Source organism: Puma concolor, chromosome D4 (genome assembly GCF_028749965.1).
Source record: "Puma concolor isolate L17-30 chromosome D4, mPumCon1.1.hap2, whole genome shotgun sequence".
Taxonomy (NCBI): domain Eukaryota; kingdom Metazoa; phylum Chordata; class Mammalia; order Carnivora; family Felidae; genus Puma; species Puma concolor.
In genome coordinates, this window is record NC_141679.1 from 16,921,683 (window position 1) to 16,949,168 (window position 27,486).

Consider the following 27,486-nt stretch of genomic DNA (forward strand, 5'->3'; position numbering starts at 1 on the left):
AGTCAGAAGATGTCTTCATGTAAAACATAATATGCATATTAAAAGGAATATTAATCAATGCAAAAAAAGATTCAACTTCAGAGAAACATGTAAACACAGAGCTGCCACAAATAAAGAGCCATGAATGAGCCTTGACTATAAATATAAATAATAAATTAATATTTGTAATATAAGGAAGGAAAAGTCAATAAATGTTCTTGCCAATAATTAGAAGGTGTGAAAACTATTTCAGATACATAGCCATAATTTCTTCAATGTAACAAAATAAACTAAGCAAATTAAAAGGTTAAATCTTTTTGAAACTAGAACTACATGGGGCGCCTGGGTGGCGCAGTCGGTTAAGCGTCCGACTTCAGCCAGGTCACGATCTCGCGGTCCGTGAGTTCGAGCCCCGCGTCAGGCTCTGGGCTGATGGCTCAGAGCCTGGAGCCTGTTTCCGATTCTATGTCTCCCTCTCTCTGACCCTCCCCTGTTCATGCTCTGTCTCTCTCTGTCCCAAAAATAAATAAACGTTGAAAAAAAAAATTTTTTTTAAAAGAAAAAAAGAAACTAGAACTACATAAAAACTAACAAAATATAATAATAATCATATTGGCGAAAGGATGATAACCTTCTTCTGTTTCCCGAATTAGAAAACACCAGAAGGAAAATTTACAATTTGAGCACACAGAACTTGAAAACCTGAGGCAATGAAAAATCATATGTCTGCCGACCAAGAAAGTTATTTGCATCAAATGTGTCAGATCATATACCCATTGTATACGAAGAGGTTACTCAACTTTATAAGTGATTCTGGCTTTTCATGTGTGTGTGTGAAAAGCAACATAAAAATGTGTACAAGTTATAGGTCTCTGCTAAGCAAGAAAACAGGATGATAAGGAGAAGTCAGAACAAGAAGTCAGAAGACCATTTTGGAGTTCTGCATGGAGGGGCTCTTGACTCAAAGGGTGGAGAAATAATCTCAAATGTATAAAATATACATAATAAGAATCTATCAAAGAGAAATGTATCACCTGGTCATCTTTTAGAACAAGGGTTAGTCTTCAAAATGAAAAAGGATTTTATTCATAAGCTGAATGATTCATTTCACTGTGGCTTTTTCAAACCGGACATGAGTGAAGGCAAACCATCATTCACACCTGGAAAGATAAATCACTAACTTTTCATAGGACTATTCTTCAGTTTGAACCCACTTTGCTCTAAGTATTTTTCTAGTCTAACCCATTTGATTGGGTCAATGTAGTTTCATTCTAGTTTTTACCAGGTCATTAAATTATGGCAAGATGTTCTCATAGAAGAAACCAATTACCCCCAAATTTAAAAAAAAAGCTTCCATAATCATCCTTTTAGTTAAAACTTTTAGAAGTCCTAAATTACATATCACTAACTAAAGACTTACCTTGAGAATCACCTTTGTAAAGGTGCTAAATGCCAATTCCTTCCCAAATTGCTTTTATACATTCTATAAAATACCCATCAAAATACTAAAAGAATTTTTCAGGGAATTTGACAAAGCAATTCTAACATTCATATGGATATGTAAATTGTTTAAAAGAGTAAAATGACTTAAAAAAAAAAAAGAATAAAGCATAGCGGACTTGCCCTATCAGATATCAAGATATATTACAAAACTATAATAATGAAGCAGAGTGGCATTTACCAGGAACAGGAGAAGTAGGTCAATGACACTAAATAAAATAAAATAAAATAAAATAAAATAAAATAAAATAAAATAAAATAAGATAAAATAGCTTAGAAACACAGCCATAGACATATGGGAATCTGTTATGTAACAGAGAAGATACCAGCAATGGCTAGGATAGACTGCTCAGTAACTGACATTGAGACATTTCATTCTCTTTATGAAAAAAATCAAACTAGGTCCTAGTTAGGTGCAAAAATTACAAGTTTCAACCATTTTTAATTTCTGGATAGTGTGAAATAGATGTTTTCCCAGTATCATCCACATTAGTTATCTCTAAAGATTGTGAGGTTGGGAAAATATTGCCAGGGAGAGGTTCTGGAGAATAAAGTAGGAAACAGAAGGAGTAAATGAAGCCTTCCACTTCTTTTCAATATATTCTCGGGTTTTCCTTTCAATGTCAGCAAATTTGAAATAATTACTAAAAAGTAAAAATAATTTGAGGAAAGATAAAAGAGGTTAGCCAAATGGAAACTCTTCATCAGTGTTATGAACTGAACTGTATCCCCCAAAATTCATAGGTTGAAGCCCTAATCCCCAATGTGACTGTATTTGGAGATAGGACCTATAAGGCAGTACTAGTTTAAATGACGTCATAAGATAAATGTGAGACAGAAAACTGTCAAAACCTAGAGGTGAAAACAGGCAACAATCTCTTTGACCTCAGCCACAGCACTTTCCTGCTCGACATGTCTCTAAAGGCAAGGGAAATAAAAGCAAAAATGAAGTACTGGGACCTCATCAAGATAAAAAAAAAACTTCTACACTGTAAAGGAAAAGAATCAACAAAACAGAAAGGCAACTGACGGAATGGGAGAAGATATCTGCAAATGACATATCGAATAAAGGGCCAGTATGCAAAATCTATAAAAAACCTACCAAACTCAACACTTGAAAAACGAATAATCCAGTGAAGAAAAGGGCAGAAAACATGAATAGACACTTTTCCAAAGAAGACATCCAGATGGCCAACAGACACATGAAAAGATGTTCAACATCACTCATCATCAGGGAAATACAAATCAAAACCACAATGAGATACCACCCCACAACTGTCAGAATGGCTAACATTAACAACTCAGGCAATGACAGATGTTGGCGAGGATGTGGAGAAAGGGGAACCCTTTGCACTGTTGGTGGGAATACAAACTGGTGCAGCTGCTTTGGAAAACAGTGTGGAGGTTCCTCAAAAAATTAAAAATAGAATTACCCTATGACCCAGCAATAGCATTACTAGATATTTATCCAAAGGATACAGGAGTGCTGTTTCAAAAGGGCACATGCACCTCAATGTTTATAGCACCACTGTCAACAATAGTGAAATTATGGAAAGAGCCCAAATATCCATCAACTGATGAATGGATAAAGAAGATGAGGTTTATATATACAATGAAATACTACTTGGCAGTGAGAAAGAATGAAATCCTGCCATTTGCAGCGACATGGATGGAACTGGAGGGTATTATGCTAAGTGAAATAAGTCAGAGAAAGACAGATATCCTATGTTTTCACTCATATGTGAAACTTGAGAAGCTTAACAGAAGACCATGGGGAAGAGAAGGGGGAAAAAAAGTTTCAAACAGAGAGGGAGGCAAACGATAAGAGACTGTTGAATAGAACAAACTGAGAGCTGATGGAGGGGAGGGGAGTAGAGAGGGGGAAATGGCTGATGGGCATTGAGGAGGGCACTTGTTGGAATGAGCACTGGGTGTTGTATGTATGCGATGAACATGGGAATCTACCCCCAAACCAAGAGCACACTGTGTACACTGTATGTTAGCTAACTTGACAATAAATTATATAAAGAATAAATAAATAAATAAATAAATAAATAAATAAATAAATAAATAATTCAGCAGCAAAAAAATAAGTAAATAATAAGTGAGGTCATAAGAGTGGGACTCTAATCTGATAGGGATGGTGTCTTTGTAAGAAAAGAAAGAGACACAAGAGCTCTCTTCTCTGTCAGCGCACAGAGGAAAGGCCATGTGAAGACACAGTGGGAAGGTAGCTGCCTGCAGAGCAAGAAGAGACACCTCATCAGAAATCAGCTCTAATGGCACCTTGATCTTGGACTTGCATGGCTCTGAAATAATAAATTTTTATTGTTTAAACCACCCAATGTGTAGTACGCTGTTAGGGCAGCCTGAACAGACCAACACACCCAGCAAGCTTATACTTCCTCCCCTCCTACAGCCGTGGACCGTGTTTTCCTTTCCCCATAATTTGCTAAACTTGGGATTCTGGATTTTTTTCTTTTACAAAAATAAGTTTAACTCTGGGTCAATCCGTAATGTGAACTATGCTCAAAATTCAGGAAATTACATTTTCCTCCACTTACAAAGAGAAGGGTAAAACCCGTTATTAATAGATAGTTTCAAATGCAAATCACTGTTAACATTTGTATTCTGCTAAAGAGTTCATTTTGCCCATAAACTCGGGTAATATTGTGATTTATAATAAATATATATTTGGTCTTTGTCCCCATTTATGGCACAGAGCCCCTAAAACCCTTGAAATTCCCTATGTGATAAGAAAGATAAGGATGCTGATAAGAAAGACAAAGATAAAGAAAGATAAAGATAAACCACCAATGGCCAATGATTCAACCAATCATGCTTATGTAATAAAGCCTCTATAAAAACCGAAAAGGATGGAATTCAGAGAACTTCAGGTTGGTGATCATATGCAGGTGCTAGAAGACTGACTTGCTCAGAAAGAACATTGAAGCTCCGTGCCCCTTCCCACATACCTGGCCCTATGCACCTCTTCCATCTAGCTGTTTATCCTTCCTAATATCCTTTATAATAAACTGGTAAACATAAGCCAATGTTTCTCTGAGTCTGGGAGCCTTGGTAGCAAATTAAATGACCCCGTGGAGATATCCTTGGGAATCTCTCATCTATAGCCTACCACTCAGAACCACAGGTGACAACTTGGACTTGGGGTTGGCACCCAAAGTGCGGGGAAGAAGAGCAGTCTTGTAGGACTGAGCTGTTCACCTACAGGATGTGACACTATCTCCAGAATTTAATTTCCTGGTGCTGTTGGAAAAAAAACATACACATCAAAACCGGTGTCAGAATCAGAGCTTGGTCTGAGCACAAATCACTTGAAGTCATAGATCAAACACGGTGCACAAAGCATCTTCATTATCCAAGTAAAATATAACATAGTCAAATGACAAGGTAATGTTTTACAAGTATTTCAACTGCTAGAAGCTCTTGCCAAACGCCCTTGCCATTTACATGTCTCAGTAATTCAAGTAATCTATTACATTCAACAACTCACTCTCCTTCAAAAACATCCCACATTTGTTTTTAAAACTTCCCTTGGAGAGGTAAACAGGATCCACCAATAAAGTCCTTTCATTGAGTCCATTCAAGATGTGAGAAAACTACCCCAATAAGTTTTACACAGAGTGCCTAAATATTAAAAGAAATCTTATTTCTCTAAGTCTTACCTGATTAAATTCTGGCAGACCTGGCATCCTGCGGTGCATCTAAATTAAAAAAAAAAAAAACACAACCTCTGTTAGTCTAGTGATACATTTTGAAAACACACTTAATGCACATACCGCAAATATCTATTATTTTCCAAGGTCTAGCAAAATCAGCACGTGCTAGTACTCATGTATCATTTCCCAAATATTCCCATTTGTCATTTGCCAAATATAATTAGACTGCAGCAACCATGACCTAATGAACAGAACACTGAAATTGAAACCTAAATACCTGGATTTAAATCTCATTGATTCAATGATTCCTCCAAGCCCCAGTTTTCACATCTGAAAATAACATCTGCTCCATAAGGTTATTAAGAGGATGACCTGAGATAATATATGTAATGTGTCTTAGAGTGGTGGCATTGCAGTATATATAATAATGGTGGCTATTATTATTATTATTACTCTATGAAGATAAGAGAATTCTTGAGAATTCTGAGAATTAAGAAAATGTATTTACATAGTATAAATATGTAAACATATATTTATAAATTATATACAATAATTATATATTACTTATATGCTGTATATTATATGATTTAGTAATATAATTGTATATAAATTTATATATAAACAACTTTAAAACCATAAAACACTGTCAAATCAAAAGACAGTTGGTGTGATTATAAGTATTACCCTTATTAATCTTTCTTTTTATAATTCAAAAAAGAACCTTCTGATGTTGGGGGATCATGGTGATCATCACTGATCATATTTTAGGTATAAAGAAGCTTCAATTAGAAGAGAATATTAGTTAAAACAATGGAAGAAAATATAGTACTCATAGAATCAGGATCATTCTAAATTATTCAGAAACAAATATTTAGGTCCTGTCACTTCTTCCTGTCCTAGCCTTTTGGGACTGTCTTTTCTCAGAAGCTTCACTTCGCCAGCAAATGAAAAATAAGAAGGAAAAAGACATTGTCATCAAGTCTATCAGATCAGTTTCTTATTAGGAATTACAAAAATAACAAACAAAAGATAAATTTTCATCTAAATTTAAAATCATGAACTATCACCTTTTTCTTGTGCACAGTCAGGAAGAAAACCTCATGAAAGATACAATTTTGAGATTCTTACTAGGATCTAAGAAAAAGGCTGGCAAACGAAGAACCATAATCATCCATTAATTTTTTTTCATAATTACACAAAATAGAGACTGCTTGTGGTAGATCTTGGACCATTCTATAATATGGAACTATGATCATTGCTATTCTTCTTGAGTCTATGGGCTAATGGCCTGTAGTTTATCACATTTCATTAACACGATGATTATGAAAATGATTTTCTATTTACAGAAGCAGAAGGAGTTGCCTGAGCTCAGTCTGCCTTCCATTGCGACCATCGTCACATCACAAGATGTCATAAAAGATGAAGGGAAAAAACAAGGTTACCTTGGCTTCTGTAAAACATTTTATAAGCAGGTAAAATGAGAACTTCCAATCACAAGGCTTACAGACCACAGGTAATTCAATGAGGGTGGGGCTAGTAAATATTTAACAAAGGCAAGGATCACTGTTTTAGTTGTCCCCAAAGATCAAGAATTTCATGCTACCCTTCATAAGCATACAACTGTGGTTTCTAAACTTTAAATGAACATAAGGCCAAATGCTAAAAAGGATCTAAAAATAGAGTGCCCCCCCCCCAATTAAAATATGGCTCTTCTATTTTCTTTTTCCTTTTAATTTCTACTCCCCAAGGGCAATACCATCCAATCTTAATTTCATGAACCCAATTACCCTGGGGAATTTTCCATAGCCCTTTATTCTCCTATCTTTCACTGGCCGCTGTTTTGAACTTTGTTCTAAAAGTAGAGCTTCCAAAGGGTTCTCAAGAACTCAGCAAACTCAAGTCATTCCATTCTGCCATCCACTACCCGCTCAAACAAAAAGTATATGGGGAAAACAGGGAACTCTGCATAATCTGAACACGGCGTCTTGAAATATCCTGAACTGTCACGATTTTCCATAAATGCTTGAGATGGGGAAAAGGAACATTCACAATATTTTCAATATTCAGTATTCAGAAGCTGTAAATTGTTCATCCAAACCAGGTAAAATGGACACAGCACCAGATATTTTCCTCATTTCTTTTTTTTAATTTGTTTTTAAATTATTTTTTTTTTAATTTTTATTTATTTTGAGAGAGAGAGAGACAGAAAACTAACAAGTGGGGAAGGGGCAGAGACAAAGGGGGACAGAGTATCCCACGCAGGTTCCATGCAGACAGCAGAGAGCCTGATGTGGGGCTTGAACCCACGAACCGTGAGATCATGACCTGAGCCAAAGGCAGTCACTTAACCAACTGAGCCACCCAGGCACCCCCTTAGGTTTTGATGTTTAATTTCAGTATAGTTAACATCCAGTATTCTATTAGTTTCAGGTGTACAATAGAGTGATTCAACAATGCTCTACAGTACTCCGTGTTCATCCTAAGTGCACCCTTAATCCCCTTCACCATTTCACCCACCTCCTTCCAGTAACCTTCAGATTATTCTCTGCAGTAAAGAGTCTATTTCTCAGTTTGTCTCCCTCTCCTTTTTTGTCTTCCCCTTTGCTCATTTGTTTTGTTTCTTAAATTCCACAAATGAGTAAAATCATATGGTCTCTGTCTTTCCCTGACTTATTTTGCTTAGCATGATGATCTCTAGCACCATCATGTTTGTTGCAGGGGTTCCCCTAATTGCCATTATTTCACTAAGAGAAATAGAAGCATCAAAGAAATGACAACCGCCACGATAGTAACAGTGGCTCCATCAGGGTGATGTCATTATGATAAACCTTTTCTTCTTTATACTTCCCTCGGTCATTAAACAGATGTTTGTCAGGAGCGTACCAAGCAGCAGGCACGGTCAGAAGCAACTGGGGTTGGAGTAAGGAATGAAATCAACAAGGTCCCTGAGTTCGGCAGGTTGTCTGCAATAATCATGTATTATTTTTATAAAGACAACGAAACAGGGGCGCCTGGGTAGCTCAATCAGTTAAGCATCTGACTTCAGCTCAGGTCATGATCTCACAGTTCATGGGTTTGAGCCCCACATCGGGCTCTGTGCCGATGGCTCAGAGCCTGGAACCTGTTTCAGATTCTGCGCCTCCCTCTCTCTCTCTGCCCCTCCCCCACGTGTGCTCTGTCTCTCTCTCTCTCTCTCTCTCTCAAAAATAAATAAACAATGGGGCGCCTGGGTGGCGCAGTCGGTAAAGCATCTGACTTCAGCCAGGTCACGATCTCGCGCTCCGTGAGTTCGAGCCCCGCGTCAGGCTCTGTGCTGACAGCTCAGAGCCTGGAGCCTGTTTCCAATTCTGTGTCTCCCTCTCTCTCTGCCCCTCGCCCGTTCATGCTGTCTCTCTCTGTCCCAAAAATAAATAAACGTTGAAAAAAAAATAATAATAATAAATAAATAAATAAACATTGAAATAAATAAATATATAAAAAGAAACATTGATTAAAAATAAAGAAACGCTCACTTTACAGATATATATTATTGAATCCTCTAGACAAATCGTATCTCTAAGTTTCCACAAACAGTCCTCAAAGTAGTGTTGCTTTAAAATGGAAAATAGAATTAAAAATTGTACCTGTGAGGGTCTTTTGAGCTAGGTATGATTTTGCTACATTCTCTCTTGTTGAACACTCCTTCAATCCAGGATTTCTGGGACTGAAGAGAAAGTGTCGTTATTTTTCATATTATAATTATGTAAGAAAGCAGTGTAACTACAGTAGTTCTGGCAGGCAAGACATATTTAAATATCATGGAGACGAATCAAAATGTCAAGACCAACCCCAAACAGACTAAGCATTTACTGGCTTCTATCACAGACAACACAGACACAAATAAACCAAATGCGAACACAAAAATAATCACAAATAGATCCATAATCTCATTTTCAGCAAAATGTCCATAAATGCACAAAACTCTAGGAAGGAAGGAATGTTATAACTGAAGCATCATTTTAATTCTGTTACAAGTCACTTTTAAATCTTGTACCATAGTTCTATAGAGTGAATTTCAAGTTCTCCAACTTCAAAATTCTCACTCATAAAGTCCCACTTTGGTGAAGATTTCACAGGAAGCTGGAATCTCAGCAGGATTCTGAGGGAAGGGCTTGAATCTCAAATGGGACTGCAGGATATGAATTGAGGAATCTCATGCACATGACCTCAGAAGAACAGAGCTTAAAAACTGAGACACTGACTCCCAGTAAATGCCTCACATACAGAAGACTGAGACTTACCTCCTGACCAATGAACATCTGCCAAGAATCTCTCCTCATCCTCAAGCCAATGAACTTAATGACTTGGAGTCTGGCTGGACTTCTTCCTGTTTGCACTCCTTACCCATAAATATAGACCACCCCAAGCCTTCCATGGACTCAGGTATAGCTTGCTACAGCGTGCTTCCTGAACTGCAATTGTCTTGCTCTTCCTGAATCAACTCAATTTCTGGTCATTAGGGCTTGCCTCAGTTTACTTCTCTATTTAGGTAGACAATTTGATTCACATTCTATAAGCATGGCTTACCCCTGACTGTGCCGCTTCATGTTGCACAGCCTACAAGCGTCCTTAAATCCTCATGGTACATAGGTACTCGCTCAACCTCGTAATAAAATCTCTCCCATTCTACAAAACTCAACTCACAGCCATGCTCTCCCATGGGCCATATTATAAATCCAGAAGCAGAGGACACTGGAGCCACAATAGACCCCAGCCAATTGATGAGCTTGGCCTTCTCCTAATATGAAAATATTTTAGCTCATATCAACATATAAGTACATTACATAAAAATATAAACACATGCATTACCGCAGTGACAAAAGGGCAGTGGACGGGAATCCGCAAGGGGGCTTTTCAAACTCCATGTTACTGCCGCCCCCACCTCACTCTGACATCTGTTCTCATCCTACAGTTGCAGGAAATGCACAGCACCAGACAACAGGTGACAAATCCAGCTGTGCAACCTCATTCTGTGGGACTTTATCCTCACGTCCCAGATGCTCAGGACATGCCACCCTAAAACATGCTGCCTTGGTGTATAGGTTCTTTTGAGCTGTAGGCACTTGGAAAACGGCAAGTACGGTGAGAGGCTTTCGCTGAACTCTCCCAACTGCCTAAAGATGGATCTTCCACAGGAACTCAATTGTCATAAAGCCCTGGGAGTTTCATCAACCAGGAAGGATTGACTCTTATCTCAAGACAAGGGACTAGAAGTCAACATCACACCCAGACAAACCTGGTCACAAACTATCATATCTCCCATCTATTCTTCTAAGGGCCCATTCATCTTTTGTACAAATCATTAACTCTCTCCTAAATTGCCTACACCCCCAACCCTTCCCCTATTGGGACAGTATATCAATTCTCAAATATCACCCTTTTTGGGGCATTTACTTTTGTTTTCCTGTTATGTCCCCATGCACCTATCAAAAATTAATAAATGTGCCTATCTTTTCTTCTGTCAGTTTATTACAGAGCTGGCCATCAAACCTAAGAGAGCAGGGGAAAAGTTTTCCTTCCCCCACAATTACACATGAGGCATTTATGGACTCCCCTGTATACTTCAATATTAAACTCATGGATTTTGTTCAATATGCGCCAACCCTAAACATAACTGCTGACTACCGAATGGAACTGCATATAAGCAGAATCCAGATCTTGTTAAGCAAAAAGGAGAGGGGTGGGCATTGACTGACTGGTTCCTGCACATTTTAAACATATCTATAAACAAGGAAAACTTCCCAGATCAAGCCCAGGTCATCTTAAAATCATTCTACCCTCTTTTTTTTATTTTTAGACAGACAGAGCATGAGAGCAGGGGAGAGGGACAGAAGGAGAGACATAATCTTAAGCAGGCTGCACACTCGGTGCAGAACAACCCTGGACTCATAACCTGAGCCAAAATCAAGAGTCAGACACTCGAGTGACTGAGCCACCCAGGTGCCCCCAAAATCATTCTACCTTCTTATCCCTTTTGCATAGTCAGCAGCTTTTTAAAAGCCATCCGCTAAATTGGTAGAGCACTAAAAACATAGAAACTTGGAAAAATTCAGAGTCACAGACCATGGAGTGAACCCAACAAAGTAATCTCAAAATCTACTTACTATAACAAGAAATGACACAATCTTTTGGAATTGGTAAGCCCTATTTCCACTACAAAAACTAACAATTTCGTTTATTCATTCTGCAAGCATTTATTAAGTACCTAACTTTTTGCAAAGTACTGAGAAGAGTGCTATAGGGAAGTCAGTATGTTCTCAAAGAGCTCTTCATTCCAAATTGATTCAACCAATATATCGGATAGGCCTCCAGGCTGCATGCTGTCAACTCTACGACAGGTAAGACAAGCTTTTTGCTCTGATGTAACTTGGAATAAAAAGGAGGAAACATAATAAGCTGGTATCGTTAAACTGCACGTTCACCAGTTAACTATTAAAAAGCTCTCCAAAAAGGGTCATTAATATAGGAAACTAGATATACAAATTAAGCAGGCTATGTTGTCATTCATTCTTTTTAAGAGACTAGATTAGGTATCTGACTGGTAGGCCCATCTGAGCAAATTAATTTCTTCATGCCTGTTTGGTCATATATTGAAAATGGAGATAATAATAATACCTCATAGCACTGTTGAAAGGAATAAATTAAAGCTTTAGAATTTTCCCTGGGACTTATTAAGGGTCGATTAAAGCTTAGCTATTATTATTGATATATAAAAAAAAAAAAATTAGCTTTTGGTTGGTAGCCAGGGAACTTAACTTTGATTTTTTTTTTCTTCCATAGGAAAATACTTCCTGACCTCCAAATCCTCCTCCTGGGACATCTCATACTTAAAAGAAATGACTTCTCTGGGTCCACCTTCCCCACTAGACTCTTGCTCTCATGGGCCCCACTGACAGTCATTTCTGTTACCCCCGGGGCCCAACCCAGTGATTACTGGAATGAACAACACAACGAACACGCATAAACTAGAACTTCAGGAATCCATGAACATAATTTTCCCTTCAAAGGTGTAAACAGGAGACCTGTGCCATACCAAGAACATGGAAACTTTGTTCCTGCAATTCTCACGTCTAATCTCAAAACTATGGGAAAAGAAAATCAGGCCAAATTTGCAAGAGTTTCAAGCAATTCCCAGTTTCAAACTTTACTTTATCTTGTGACGATAGCCTTTTTAATACACTCTGCAGCACATACAGAAGAGGCTCTCACATTCATATCAACAGAGAGTGGTTAGAAACCAAATGTTTGTTGGTTCTAATTCAATAGCCCAGATCCATTGAGGACAAATGTCCAACGTGGTGGCTTCTGCCACTTGGAGCAGCAAACTGTCGTGGGCAGTAGTTGGGGGTGGAGACTATGCCATTTCTGCAGCTATGATGGCAGCCTACAGAGCTGGGTGTTTTGCTGAGATGATAGATAGACAGACAGACAGGCAGACAGATAGATACTGAGGTGGGGGGGGGTGTTTGTTGACTGACATTACTATCCGGAGGAGGGAAAGGCAGAGGACAAAAAAGGGAAACTGTTGGTCTCGGGTTCTGTGTTTGCCTCACTCTAAAACATAATCAGATTGTACATACAATCCCAGGCCTGAGGGGAGGGCAGCCAATAGCAAACAAAGGTCTAAAAACAAATCTCCCAACAGAAGCTATACAAACTAATAATAAGCTTATCAGTCAATAAGCTATATGAATTCATCCCTGTCCTCAATGAAACTATTTCTACACTGGGGCTTTTCAGGCTCCGAGAGAATAAACAGATCCTCTCTCAGGGGAATCTCTGAGAGGGCATCATTTTAAAGATTGTATTTTTAAAGTGATCTCTGCATCCAACATGGGGCTTAGAGTCACAATTTTGAGATCAAAAGTTGTATGCTCCACCGACTGAGCCAGCCAGGCACCCCTGAGAAGGCATAGTTTTAGACACATTCCTTAATTTAAAAAAAAAAAAAAAATTCTGCAAATGATTGTTCTTTAAAATCCAGAGGGCTGTGCGATTGGGAGTGAAGGGGTACACAGATTACAGGTCATTTCTTTTTAAAAACTCGGTTGTACTTTCAAAAAATCTAATGTCTAACAAATGTTTTCCCAGGTGAAACTACAGGTTCCCATTTTTATGCTTCCCACACTATCTTTTTGTTTTTCTAATTCAAGTTAGTTAACATATACTGTAGTATTGGTTTCAGGAGTTGAATTTAGTGATTCATCACTTACATAGAACACCCAGTGCTCATCACAAGTGCCCTCCTTAATGCCCATGACCCATTTAGTCTATCCCCACACCCACTTCACCTCCAGCAACCCTCAGTTTGTTCTCTGTATTTAAGCATCTCTTATGGTTTGCCTCCCTCTGTTTTTATCTTATTTTTCCTTCCCTTTCCCTGTGTTCATCTGTCTAGTTTCTTAAATTCCACATATGAGTGAAATCATGATATTTGTCTTTCTCCGGCTTATTTCCCCTAGCATAATACACTCTAGTTCCATCCATGTTGTTGCAAATGGAAAGATTTCACTCTTTTTGATCCCAGAGTAATATTTCATTACACACACACACACACACACACACACACACACACACACACACACACCACGTCTTCTTTATCTGTTCATCAATCAATTTTTGCCCACACTATCTTATACATATCACAGCATGAACAATGCTTAATTAATTGCTCTTACTCAAGTTGTTTTTCTCTTAACATTATTGTAATCTACTTTAAGATAGAGTGTTAGCTTATTTATCTTGGAATCGACGACACACAGGAGGCACCAGAATGGACCAGAGAAATACTATTTTCAGACTCAAGATGGACATTTGATATTTCTTCTACATGGCTTCTCCTCTGGAGCAAGGGCCTCTTCAAGCCGAGGGACAGGCAGGTGGACTTCCACAGCGCACAATCTGTTGGCCCAGAGAAACTGCTTCACTGCAAAGCAAACCCATTCACTCGGAAGAGTCAGCTCAGGGCCTTCCACAGGGTCTGTCCTCGTTCTACAGGGATGCTTCACAGGACTCACTTGATTGAAGATTAACAATCTTAGTCAAAGGGTGTGCAAACCTAAAAGAACCAAAACCCAAGGAGCTGGTTTGTCTACACTGCCACAAGTTGATCTCACTGGTTTCCAAGTAAATAATCTGTCCAGCAGGCAGCATTTAGTCATACTTCGTAAAAGATAATCTTGCATGTTTTTTCTTTTGGGGTAGGAGAAAGTGAGTGCTACTTTTGTTGGTAATGATTTTTTTGGGTAACATCGTTAAAAATGGAATGTCAACTGAATAACTCACAATTCCCTAGAATGCCAGTTCTCCTGTTTAGGTGAGAAATTTTGCCAACATTTTCATTTCCTGCCTTGTAGGGCAAAGGCATTTAGAACTTCAGAATGAATGTCTACATTATATAAACTCTTAAGTACATGAGTACAACATTTATGATTTCTCCACAGAGCCTAATGGGGCATTGGAAGAACTCAACAGTCACCTCAACAGCCAAGTAGAGTGTATCATAAATGTTCAAACTAAAATGATGTCTTACCCCAACCCTCTCCTTCCCAAATTGGTGAAAGTCCTCATTATGTCCTAAAACACAATTTCAAATAGCAGTGAGGAGACATCCTTTTCTCTGCTGTCACCCAGGCTTCAGCTTTATGCAGTCCCTTGGGGAATAAAACATGCTAAAAAAAAAAAAAGTTTGTAATCTCAGATCATGTTAAATCATTTTGATAAGAAAAGGGGGAAAGAAATGGGAAGTTCCTCTATGAGTATTCTTTACAACTGTCCCTGGATAGTAAAATACAGAATTTAACTGAATGCTGGGCCTATTTGTTATAAAACTACTCTAATCTGTTAAGATTTTCAAATTAAACAAAATCAGTCGTGGGGACCCTGGATGGCACAGTCGGTTAAGTGTCTGACTTCAGCTCAGATCATGATCTCATGGTTCGTGAGTTTGAGCCCCACGTCGGGCTCTGTATTGACAGCTCAGAGCCTGGAGCCTGCTTCAGATTCTGTGTCTCCCTCTCTCTCTCTGCCTTTCCCCTGCTTATGCTCTGTCTCTGTCTCTGTCTCTGTCTCTCTGTCTCTCTCAAAAAGTAAATAAGCATTTAAGAAAATGTTTTTAAATAAATCAATAAATAAAATCAGTCTTCTCCAATTTCCAAGTAGAAAATATCCATGAATTTGTTATCTGTGTACATAGATGATCTTTATTTATGCTCCAAATATCCTGTTAAATTATCCACAACTTTACCAAAACTACATCTGAGTGAACTACATAGTCTAAAAATCCTTTTCTTGGGGTGAAACTATACTTTTTTTCTTTTTTTTTTTTTTTTTTTTTTTTTTGCCACAAGTGTCATTATTAGTGAAGCTATCCTCTTAAATAATCAACTTTTAAGAAACCTACCATCCTCTGGAACAATAATGCTTTTATTTGGAATTCCAGGTTGAAGGCAATTTTATTGAGGTCATCCATAGAGAGGTTTATATATGTGCAGCACAGCAGAAAGAACACTGCAACAGGATTTTACTTCTTGAATATCAGGAGACAAATACCACACGTCTAATTTGGAAAAAATTAAAATCTTCAGTGAAAGAATAAGAGAGAGAGAAAAGAAGAAAGACGAGAAGAAACAACAACAACAAAAAACTTAAGTGTGAGCGACTTCAATGCCATTCTACGTCCAGGAGTATACAAAGTTCAAGAGTGACAGTTCTCAGAACTTTGGGCCTTAGGACCCTTTCATAGTCATAGATATTAACAAAAAGCTCTCATTTATATGAGCGTATCTACCAATATTTATGAACTTAGGAAATCAGAACTGGGACTTTTTAAGACATTTATTTAGTTCATTTTAAATACCAGTAGTAAACCTATCACATGTTAACATACTTTTTATGAAAAAAAAATTAAGATTCATAAAGATTTTAAAGAGAAGAGCGTTGTCTTATTTTTTTACAGATCTCTTTAATGTCTAACAAGACAACTAGATTCTCACATCTGCCTCTATATTCAGTCTGTTGCAGTAAGTGGTTTGGGTTGAAGTATACAAAGAAAATTGGCCTCACACTGACATGTAATCGGAAAAGGAAGTAGTATTTTAATTGCCTTTTTAAATTTTTTTTAATGTTTATTTATTTTTGTGAGAGACAGAGACAGAGTGTGAGTGGGGGGAGGGGCAGAGAGAGAGGGAGACACCGAATCCGAAGCAGGCTCCGGGCTCCGAGCTGTCAGCCCAGAGCCCCACACGGGGCTCGAACCCTTGAACCGCAAGATCATGACCTGAGCCGAAGTCAGACACTTAACCAACTGAGCCACCCAGGTGCCCCAACTGCCTTTTTAGGTACTGTGAATTGATCATATAACCTTAGGAAACCTCCTCTGGACACTCATAAGAGAATGAGCAAAAGAGGCAAATGTCTTAGTACTATTATTTGATTTTGAGGATCCTTTGAAAGGGTCTCAAAGACCCCCAGGAGTCCATGAACCACACATAGAAAACCATTGCCCCAAAGTGATCACATGTGGGCACGAGCATGAGCCAGAGACAGGATCTACGGTTTCCTAATTGGTCTTAGGTCCCACATGCTGTCTTAGTGTGTGCATCTTATTCCAATTGCACTGTAGTATTTCAACATCCCCTATTTAATCTGTTGCTCAGCTGAAAAAACATTTCAACCTAGAGAAAAAAAGCAATTAGAGATCAACTCTTCACGTACGATACTTTATGAGCAATGTAGGGACTTTTGAAAGATAACTTTGACTGTATTCATTTCTAGCCTTAGGGATGACTTTAGAGCCTACCAAATTCTCCATCCCAGAGATGTCACTGAAGCATGACAAATGGGGGATCATCAGCCCTTCAGAACCCATAGGTAGCATATATTCTAGCAGTTTATCCATTCTTCCTTTGAAATATCAATACCTCTAAGAATAAGAGCTTCATTCATTCAAAAATACTTTGGTTCATAAATAAATTTTAAAAGGGGGTGGGGAGGTTGCCTGGGTGGTTCAGTTGGTGAAGCATCTGACTCTTGATTTTGGCTCAGATCATGATCTCACAGTTCGCGGGACTGAGCCCCAAGTCGGGCTCTGAGCTGACAGCACAGAGCCTGCTTGGGATTGTCTCTCATTCCCTCTCTCTCTGCCCCTCCCCGGCTCATTCATTCTCTCTCTCTCGCTCAAAATAAATAAATAAACTTAAAAAAATACTTTGGTTGGCATATATTATTCTTATAAAAATAAATAAAACTGTGTCCCAAAGACCGACACCAAAGGGGGGAAAAAAAAACCCTATGTTTATAAATAGATACCAAGTATGGCACAAGACTAGACTATGGGACTCATTGGAAAGAGAAACCCCTCTGCCTATGGATATTTGGGAAACCTTTAAGGAGGACGTGAGACTTAGGAAAAGCCTTGAAAGATGACAAAGGTTTTGAGAAGTGGTGACAGAATTCCATGCTGGTTAGACATGCAGAGAATTCTGAGAATACTTACGGTAAAAGCCATGAGTTCCCTGGGGAGCAGAGAACAGAGAAGATGAAAGAGCCAAGTACCTCTGGAAATAACTAAACATATGGTGCAGAGAGTTCAGGGAATAAGGAACAAAGAGTTACCAATGCGGATAGTGATATGATACCTGAAGTAGAGAATGGAGAAAGTTTCTCTCTTCAGTAAAAAATCTGCATTATTACAAAAGCAGGACCATTCAAAGAAGAGCTAAGATGGGTTTAATCCTGACAAGAAAGTACGGAGAATGATGATTTTGTCCATGATCAGCGAACAGGTTGAGAGAGATGTAGGAACTGGGGTGCAAAGCAGGAGGCAGCTAGTGTAATACACCCTTGGGAGAAGCAACATTAGGAACAAGAGCCGCTAAATGAACCCTATCAAGCAACAGCCATCATTAGTGTAGCCTTCCCTAGACGTCAAAGGCCACACTAAGTGCTTTATGTGCCTTAGCTACCGTAATATCCACATCTGTGTGATGGATACAATTATTACCACCTTTTCATGGAGGAAGAGCAGGTTCTACCAAATACCAGAGCCAGAGATCTCTTGCAATATGTTTAAGAGACAAAATTGAAAGAAGCTTATTTCATGTTGAGAAAGCCTAGACCTTGTTTATAGATAAAAGAGAAGTCAATACAAAGAGAGAGAAGTTGTAAGAGAGAATGGAAATGACTTTAGAGACTGCGGAGGTGGGGGGTGGGAGGAGGTGAGGAACTGGTATGAACAGCTAAGAAGGAAGGCTCGGCCTTGAAGAAAATGCATCCTCTTCCAACAGAGGCAAGGAGAGGATGACAAACGTTTCCTTCTTGGTAATTCTGCCCAACACCCCATTACCTATGTGCTACAGAAGTCAGCCCATTTCACTCTGAAGGCTGCGAATCTCAGCATTCTCCTTTGGCCCTCTTTCCACGGGAGAAAAAGGAAGGAAGGAGATACACATGTGCAATCATAGTGCCCTTTCTTATCACCAGCTATTATACAACAGCACAATACACTATATGTTCTATAGATCAAAAAGCATAGGAGATACTCTCTCAACAGAGGATTCACCAAACTTAAGCTAGATGGGGAAGATCAATTGGATCCCCCTGGATGCTCTAAAGAGTAACGTGTCGCATGATATTCCAAGGATGTCCCCCAGTACACCAACCTAAAAATGTGTGCCTCAGAATATATGGGTCTACAGACATCTACACTAAGCAAGTAGGAATTTAGTGTAAAGGATAAGAGTAAATGTTAATTGGAGATCACTGGGCAGTCAGACTGGCAGGGCAAGGTATAATGACAGGAAAGGAAGCAGGGGAGAAAGGCAAGGTAAATGTCCTTTCTTTGCTAGCCTGTAAGATATCTCCATCAGTGAACTGGAGAAATCTTTATCTTCCTGGGTGATTGACCCCAGAGGTTGTTACAGCAACATCCAACTGTCCAGCTGTAAAAATGTTCGTGAGCATTCCTTTAGCTGCACTTAGAAACAGGCACTCAACTTTCATTTAAAAAAATTTCACTGGAGCACCTGAGTGGCTCAGTCAGTTGAGCACCTGACTCTTGATTTCAGCTCAGGTCATGATCCCAGGGTCGTGGGATCAAGTCTCGTGTCAGGCGCCAAGCTAAGCGTGGAGCCTGCTTGGACTTCTCTCTGTCCCTCTCTCTCTCTACCCCTCCCCTGCTCACATGCTCACTCTCTCTCTCTCTTTCTCTCTCTCTCTCTCTCTCAAAAATAAAATAAAATAGAATAAAATAAAATAACTTTTTACATAAATAGAGCCATATAACACACACCATTCTTCACCTTGCTTTTTCTTCACTTATTAATAACTTGGACATCCTTATGTACTTGTACACATACAGTTGCCTTCATTCTTTTGGGGGCTGACCAGTATTCCTTTGCATGGAAGTCCCATAATTTATTTAGCTAAAATACGTACTGCATAGCTTTCATGTGCATGTATATCTAACTGTCAGAAATGTCAACATTTCTTCAAAAAAATGTTTTTAATATTTATTTATTTATTGGAAGAGCACAAGTGGGGTAGGGGCAGAGGGGGGGGGGGACAAAGATCTGAAGCGGGCTCTGAGCTGATAGGCTGACAGCAGCGAGCCTGATGTGGGGCTTGAACTCACAAACCATGAGATCAGGGCCTGAGCCAAAGTCGGACACTTAAACCGACTGAGCCACCCAGGAGCCCCGCTAGTAAAACTTTCTAAGTGAATTCAAACATTGTCACGTTGCCCTCCATAGAGGTTGTGCCAATTTATAAACAAAAGGTATGAGTTACTAATAACTCTTAAATGTTAGCAAAAACACTGGGTATAATGCATTTTAATTGCTTTAGGGAACTATAGTATTTTTTATTATTAATACTCAACTTCCAAAAAATATTTGAAGTGACCAAATTGCTTCAATTTAAAAATAATCTAAAATAAAATAAAACACCAAAAAATGTACTTGTCTGAGGAACAAGAATCTCCTTAAGCATCCAAAATGGCTTTAGTGTTCAGAAGTGATAAAGTGTCTTTGGCAGAACTTTGCCAACGTGTGATATTAAGTAGCAGCAAGACAAATAAAGACAAGAAGACTTGAACCAAAGAATCTCAATGAAAAGAGTACCAGTTTTCTAACCGTTACCTATGAAAGTCACATCTTCTTTGAGAAGTCATGGGTCATAGTGGAGAAAGAACAGAAGAAGCAAGTACAATACAGGGGTTGCCCATGGCAGTCTATTCATTGTATGTAACTCAGCCAACAGGGTAAATAAAACCCACCCTATTTACCTCACCAGGTTTAAAAGGTTAACAAAAAAACATCTGACTTCAAATTAATCTAAATCTGTACCCCTTGTGTCCCCCACCTAAGCCTATCCCTCACCCGTATTCCCAAAGGGCTCACCAGTTTACCCAGGTGTCCAAGTTTGAAACCAGAGCACCACGGTTAATTCTTCCCCATCCTTACTTCCCAGTCAGTCAACCACCAAGACCTATGGATTCTATTTCTTTTTTTTTTTTTTTTCAACGTTTATTTATTTTTGGGACAGAGAGAGACAGAGCATGAATGGGGGAGGGGCAGAGAGAGAGGGAGACACAGAATCGGAAACAGGCTCCAGGCTCCGAGCCATCAGCCCAGAACCCGACGCGGGGCTCGAACTCACGGACCGCGAGACCGTGACCTGGCTGAAGTCGGACGCCCAACCGACTGCGCCACCCAGGCGCCCCATGGATTCTATTTCTTAAACATCTCTTGCATCGGCCCATGTCTCTCCATCTATATTGCCACTATCCGGAAGTCACCATGAATTGTTGACTCGATTGCCTCCCAACTGGTTTTTCTGCCTCCAGACTTCCCTTCTCCGATCCATTCTCTGCAGTAAAGCCTATAATCTTAAAGTGAAAAAGTAAACATGTCATTCTCACCTTAAAACTTTCAGGGGTTCCCCTGATGTCATCAGGATAGTTTAGAAGTCCATCACCAGGTGTACCGCCCACTGCCTACCACATCTGAAATGCTCCCTCTCTCATCTCATCCCTTGCCCCTCTCTACTTCAATTTCTATATTCTAAATATACTAAATAACTTTGTATTCTCTGAATTCACCTCCTGTTCCCTCCATGCCCTTCTCTTCCTAGGATAGTCTCTACTCCCCTCCTTTCTCCACCAAGATAGACATCATGAAAACCTTCTTGGAAACTCTTTTTCTGAATCTCTGAATCAAGATCTCCTTCCATGTGCCTCTGATCCTTCTGTGCTTACCCCCAGGCACTGTATAATCATGACCTATTTAGACTGACTACACTCAGCTCTGGAACATAGGGAACTGCCTTGTTCATTGTAGTATCTCCAGGGGTTACCTGAGTTCTGGGTACACATTTGAGCATTCTACCAGAGTTCCTTAAGTATATCCTGGGGACCAAAGGTAGTATATGGGAGGAAAAGAAAATATTTTGTGGCTCTATAAATACATGCAAATAGTGTGATTCTCAAGAAAAGATAAATCCATTATTATCCACTAAAATTCCCAAAGGAAAAAGGTGTCTTAATAAAATGAGTGTGGTCCGGGAAGCCGAGAATCACAAGTCAGTGGGATACCAAGAATCCTGTGAGTAACAGAGGCTGGCAGATGAGAAATCTCATTTGCTAGAATAAAGTTTCCCAGCTTCTGTTTCTGGCTGTTACACTTGATTTTCAAAGTTCCAATGTTGTTTAGAAACTGACTGTTCTTTCAGTGCAATTCAGGAAGGAAAGGGGAACATAACTACCACACAATGCCTTTCTCTAGATCATTGAGAAGCCAAACTACAGAGGAGATTCCCATTTTACTGAGTTTTCGTTATTAGGATGTTTCTTCTATATTTAATTTCTTCTGCTATTAAGATGAAAAGAAATATATCCATAAGGAAAAGACCCTGAAATGACTCAAAAAGGCAATTGTAAAAGAAGGATTAAACAAAAGAAAGGCAGCTTTTCTAAGAAATGTGTCACTCAAATGCTAACAGTATTTATATAATGCAATAGGTTGTATTATACAAAGAGGAACATTCCACTTTCGCCACCTCATGTCTCAAGCTGACCAAGACTCTCTCCTTGACCAAATTTGATTCAGGCTATTTTTGACTTGAGTCCTTTTTCTGACGAGGCCCCAACTTTGGGCTCTGTTCTTGACCCATCTAGTTCATTTTCGCAAGAACCTGCTGAGTCAGTTAGTGAAAATCCCCCACCCTTGATATCTGATCACCTGGCCTGCCTTCAGCAAGAATCCTGTTGAGGTGGTCTAGCAAGAATCCTTCTGGCTGTGATCTTTTCTCTTGTAATTTGTTTCCCTCCCCTGACCTGACCTCCACCCCTCTCCTAGGCTATAAATATATAAATACACACACACACACACACACACACACACACACACACACGTAATATAAATCTCCACTTACTGTATTCAAAGTTGAGCCCCATCTCTCAGCCCTACTGCAAAACCCCCATTGAATAGTCTTTCTTGCTGTCTTTAACAAGTGTTATGAGAAAATTTTCTTTAACAAAACCCAAGCCCCCTGCTCCCCACCCCCTCCCCTCCCCCCCCCCCCCCCCACAGGGCTGTCTGTAGATCAGAGAACAAAACTCCTAAAACACTGGAATCCCAGTAACTCCCGAGACTCTCTGGTACACTGGACCTTACTTACAGAGCTTTTTCCTTCAACTAAACTGGAAGATAGACTCTGACATCAAGAAGACCCCACAGCGTAGGGGCACCTGCGTGGCTCAGTCAGTTAAGTGATCCATTTCAGCTCAGGTCATGATCTCAAGGTTTGTGAGTTCAAGCCCCACATTGGGCTCTGCCCTGACAGCTCAGAGCCTGGAGCCTGCTTCGGATTCTCTGTCTCCCTCTCTCTCTGCCCCTCCCTGGCTCATGCTCTGTGTCTCTCAAAAATAAACATTACAATAGATAGATAGATAGATAGATAGATAGATAGATAGATAGATGGAAAGCTTAAATCTTAAGACTTTGGACCCTCTTTTCTGTTTTAATCCAACAATATCTACTTGCTTGAACTTCCTATCACAGAGCAAAACTGCCTGGCTGGAATCCTGAGTTCCTCTAGGCCAGGTAAGGACAAAGATTAGGAGGAGGGTGGGGTGGGGGAGGTGGTGCTTTGCTTTGTTTTTTTAAATTACTTTATAGGGGCACCTGGGTGGTTCAGTTGGTTGAGCGTCTGACTTCGGCTCAGGTCATGATCTTGCAATTTGTGAGTTCGGCCCGCATCGGGCTCTGTGCTGACAGCTCGGAGCTTGCAGCCTGCTTCGCATTCTGTGTCTCCCTCTCTCTCTGCCCCTCCCCTGCTCATATTTTGCCTCTCTCTGTCTCTCATAAATGAATAAATGTTATGAAAAAATTTTTAAAAAAATAAATAAAAATAAAATAAAATAAAATCACTTTATAGCAAACACTGACAGTGGGGACACAATTTGGAGAGGAGTAACTGATCTAGGCCAAGGATCTATAAAGTACCTTAAGGACTCAAAATTCTTCTGGGAGTAAAATTCTCTTTCCCAAGATTATAAGATTTAATTTATAAAACCTCTTGATTCTTTAAAATATCAATGGAGGACATCTATTTTCCCCAGAAGGAAGAAAGATATTTCCATATTCCAAGACCAACCTGCTCCACTATAAGATAATATGCCTGGTTCCTTTTGTGAGATAATATTTAAAATGCAGGTATCTTAGTCAATTTGGGCTACCATAAACAGAACACCATACACTGGGTGGTTTATACAACAAATGTTGATTTTTCACAGTTCTAGAGAATGGAAGTCCAAGGTCAGGGTGCCCACTTGGCCACGTTCTGGTGAGAGCCATCTTCCTGGTTGACAGTGGTCACCTTCTCACTGTATTCTCACATGGCAGACAGAGATCATCTCTTTTATGTGTCTTCTGATAAGGGTACCAATCCCAGTCATGAAGGCTCCACCCTGAAGTTCTAATTACCTCCAGAAGGCTCCACCTCCAAATACTATCACATAGGAGGAGGTTAGGACATTAACATACCAATTTGGGGAGACACAAACACCCAGTCCACAGCATCAGCTGAATAATTTATTCAGCACTTTCTATGTGCCCACCTGCACAATAGGAAGCACTTTATGTTAACTTCCCAAGAAGATGTGGGAAGTAGGTCGGTTGTTATTTCCACTTTACAAATGAAAACACTGAGTCGGAGACACTGAATGATTGCCCCAAAACACAATGGCTCATAAAAGTGACACTAGGATCCAAACATGGGCAGTCTGACTCCAGCTCATGGCCTTAACAACTCCATCCACCTCACTATCACTTACCTACGGAGTTCGTAGGCCTACAGCAACCCCTGAAGTTGGAGAGTGGTTTATGGTTCACAAATCACTTGCCTGAACATCTAATCCTCACATGAATCCCACAAGGTCCCTAGTAGATAATATGAGTAAGAGCAAGCATATGAAATGCCCAGAAAAACCCCTGCTACATAGCATGTTTTCTATGGGTACCGTCAGATCCGTAGAGAAATATCAAGAGGGTCATGAACCCCTAGAAACTGTGCACAGCAGTCCTTCTTTGTCCATGGTTTCAGTTACCTGCAGTCAATCGCAGTCTAACAAATCATCAGAAGGTCAATAGGAGCCCAACACAATGTCACGATGCCCGTATCATTCATTTCCCTTCATCTCATATCATCACAAGAAGGGGGAGTACAGTACAATAAGATATTTGGAGAGAGATCACATTCGCATAACTTTTATTAGAGTATATTGTTACAATTGTTTATTATTAGCTGTTGAGAGTCATCTCTTACTAGAGATGTCATCTCTTACTAGACCTCGTTTATAAGTAAAACTTTATCACAGGTACGTACATGTAGGAAAAAAACACTATGTATAGGATTTGATACTATCCAAAGTTTCAGGTGTTCATTGGGGGGTCTTGGAATATATCTCCTGCAGATAAGGGGGGTCCACCTGTACCACCTTTTGTGTGGATGTGAATATGCGCATTTCCCAGGAGAAAATCTCAAGAGCTGGATCAAAAATAAGTGCCATACAAAGGATCTGAACAGACAGTTCTCCAAAGAAGACATACAAATGGCCAATAAACACATGAAAAGCCTCAGCATCATTAGTCATTAGGGAAACGCAACTCTAAACCACAACAGATACCTCTTCACACCCACTAGGACGACTATGATCAAGAAGACAAACAAAGTGTTGGCGAGTTGAAACTATCATATGTATTGCTGGGGAGAATGTAAAATGGCATGGTCTCTTTGGAAGCCAGTCTGACACTTCCTCAAAAGGCTAAACGTAGAATTACCAAGTCCACTTCTAGATGCCCACCAAAAGAAATGAAAATACATGTCCACACGAAAACCTGTATACAAATGTTCACCGCACCATTGTTCATAATGGCCAAAAATCAAAAGCAACCCAACTGTCCATCAACTGTTGAATGGACAAATGTGCTATATCCATACAATGGAATATTATTCAGCAATACAGAAAAAAAAAAAAATGAAGTAGTGATACATGCTACATGGATGAACTTTGAAAACCTTACAATAAAGGAAAGAAACCGGACAAAAAGGAATACATACAGTATTCCTGCATTATATTCCTGCATTATATAAAATGCCCAGAACAGGCAGATCTATAGTGGCAGAAAGTAGATCAGTGGTTGTCTAGGGCTGGTGGGGATAGAGGGACTGGGGGTTAACAGCTAAGGGGTGTGGGGTTTCTTTTAGGGATGATAAATATGTTCTAAAATTGACTGTGGTGATTAGATGTACAATTCTGTGAATATACTAAAAGCCGTTAAATTGTATACTTTGAATAGGTGAATTGGGGGTACCTTCCTGGCTCGGTTGGTAGAGCGTGCAACTCCTGATCTTAGGGTTGTGAGTTCAAGCCCCACATTGGGCATAGAGACTACTTATAAATACATAAATTAAATAAATAAAGTAATATGTGAATTACTCAAAAGTTTCTCAGTGGGGAGCAGCACAGGCAGAAAGACTGACCCATCACAGAAAAGTACAATGGTCCCTCTTTATCCATGGAGGATCCTGGATGCATGAAAGAGTGGATAGTATTGAGCACCAGGTATGCTACATTTTTTTCCTACATACACATACCTATGATAAAGTTTAATTTATAAATTAGGCACAATGATAAACAATTACAATAAATTATGTAAATGGGATCTCTCTCTGCCTCCGAACACCTTGTATTGTACTCATCCTTATGACGATGACGTGAGATAATAAAATACCTGTGTGAAGAGATGAAGGGAGGTGAATGACGTAGGCCAGTGACGTAGTGTGACGCTACCTGACCTTGTGAGGAGCTGTTGAAGGAGGATCATCTGCTTCCAGACTGTGGTTGAATGAAACCGTAGAAAACAGAACCATAGATTAAGAAGGGACTACTGTGTTCATATAAATAACAGCCCACAGGCAGAAAGCAAACCACAAATATGTGTCATCCAACCAATAAAATTTCTTCAAAAATCTTCACAAGCAACTACCAAAATGTAGAAATCAAGAGGTTTTACACTCAAGAAAAAATCTGGGGCACCTGGGTGGCTCGGTCAGTTGGACGTCCAACTCGATTTCGGCTGGGGTCATGATCTTGCCGTCAGGATCTCTCATAGGTGGGATCAGCTCCAAGTTGGGCTCTGCACTGACAGCGTGGAGGCTGCTTGGGATTCTCTCTCCCTCTCTCTCTGCCCTTTCCCCACTCAAGCACATGTGCGTGCACATGGGCTCTCTTTCTCTCAAAATAAACATAAAAAAAAAAAGAATCTGTACATCTGTTCTTTTTATTTATTTATTTTTTTTTAATTTTTTTTTTTTAACATTTATTTATTTTTGAGACAGAGAGAGACAGAGCATGAACAGGGGAGGGTCAGAGAGAGGGAGACACAGAATCTGAAACAGGCTCCAGGCTCTGAGCTGTCAGCACAGAGCCCGACGCGGGGCTCGAACTCACGGACTGTGAGATCATGACCTGAGCCGAAGTTGGCCGCTTAACCGACTGAGCCACCCAGGCGCCCCTGTACATCTGTTCTTATATAACAAGGAGGGGGGCGGGGAGCAAAGCAGAATCTGGCAATACTAAGCTTGCATTGCAGCTTGGTGACAGTTGGGGCCAATGGTGGGCAGCCATTTTTAGTCAGGGCTCAGTAAACCTGAGTCCCCAGTAGGCCTGGTTTTGAGTTTGAGTTTTGGAGCTCCTGATCTATTGCTTTCATTGCATTTTCAGAGG

General features: G+C 39.7%; 1 protein-coding gene across 4 annotated transcripts in view; it reads right to left on the reverse strand.

Moving 5' to 3' along the window:
- The window catches only part of TRPM6 (transient receptor potential cation channel subfamily M member 6), a 205,034-nt gene that overhangs the window by 114,246 nt on the left and 63,302 nt on the right, over window positions 1-27,486 (reverse strand). For all 4 annotated transcript variants that reach the window (XM_086685020.1, XM_086685017.1, XM_086685018.1 and 1 more), the window contains 2 exons: window positions 8,783-8,862; window positions 5,166-5,204 (listed from right to left, as the gene is read on the reverse strand). In XM_086685020.1, the coding sequence (XP_086541146.1) occupies window positions 5,166-5,204; window positions 8,783-8,862 (119 nt within the window). The remainder of the gene's footprint in view (window positions 1-5,165; window positions 5,205-8,782; window positions 8,863-27,486) is intronic.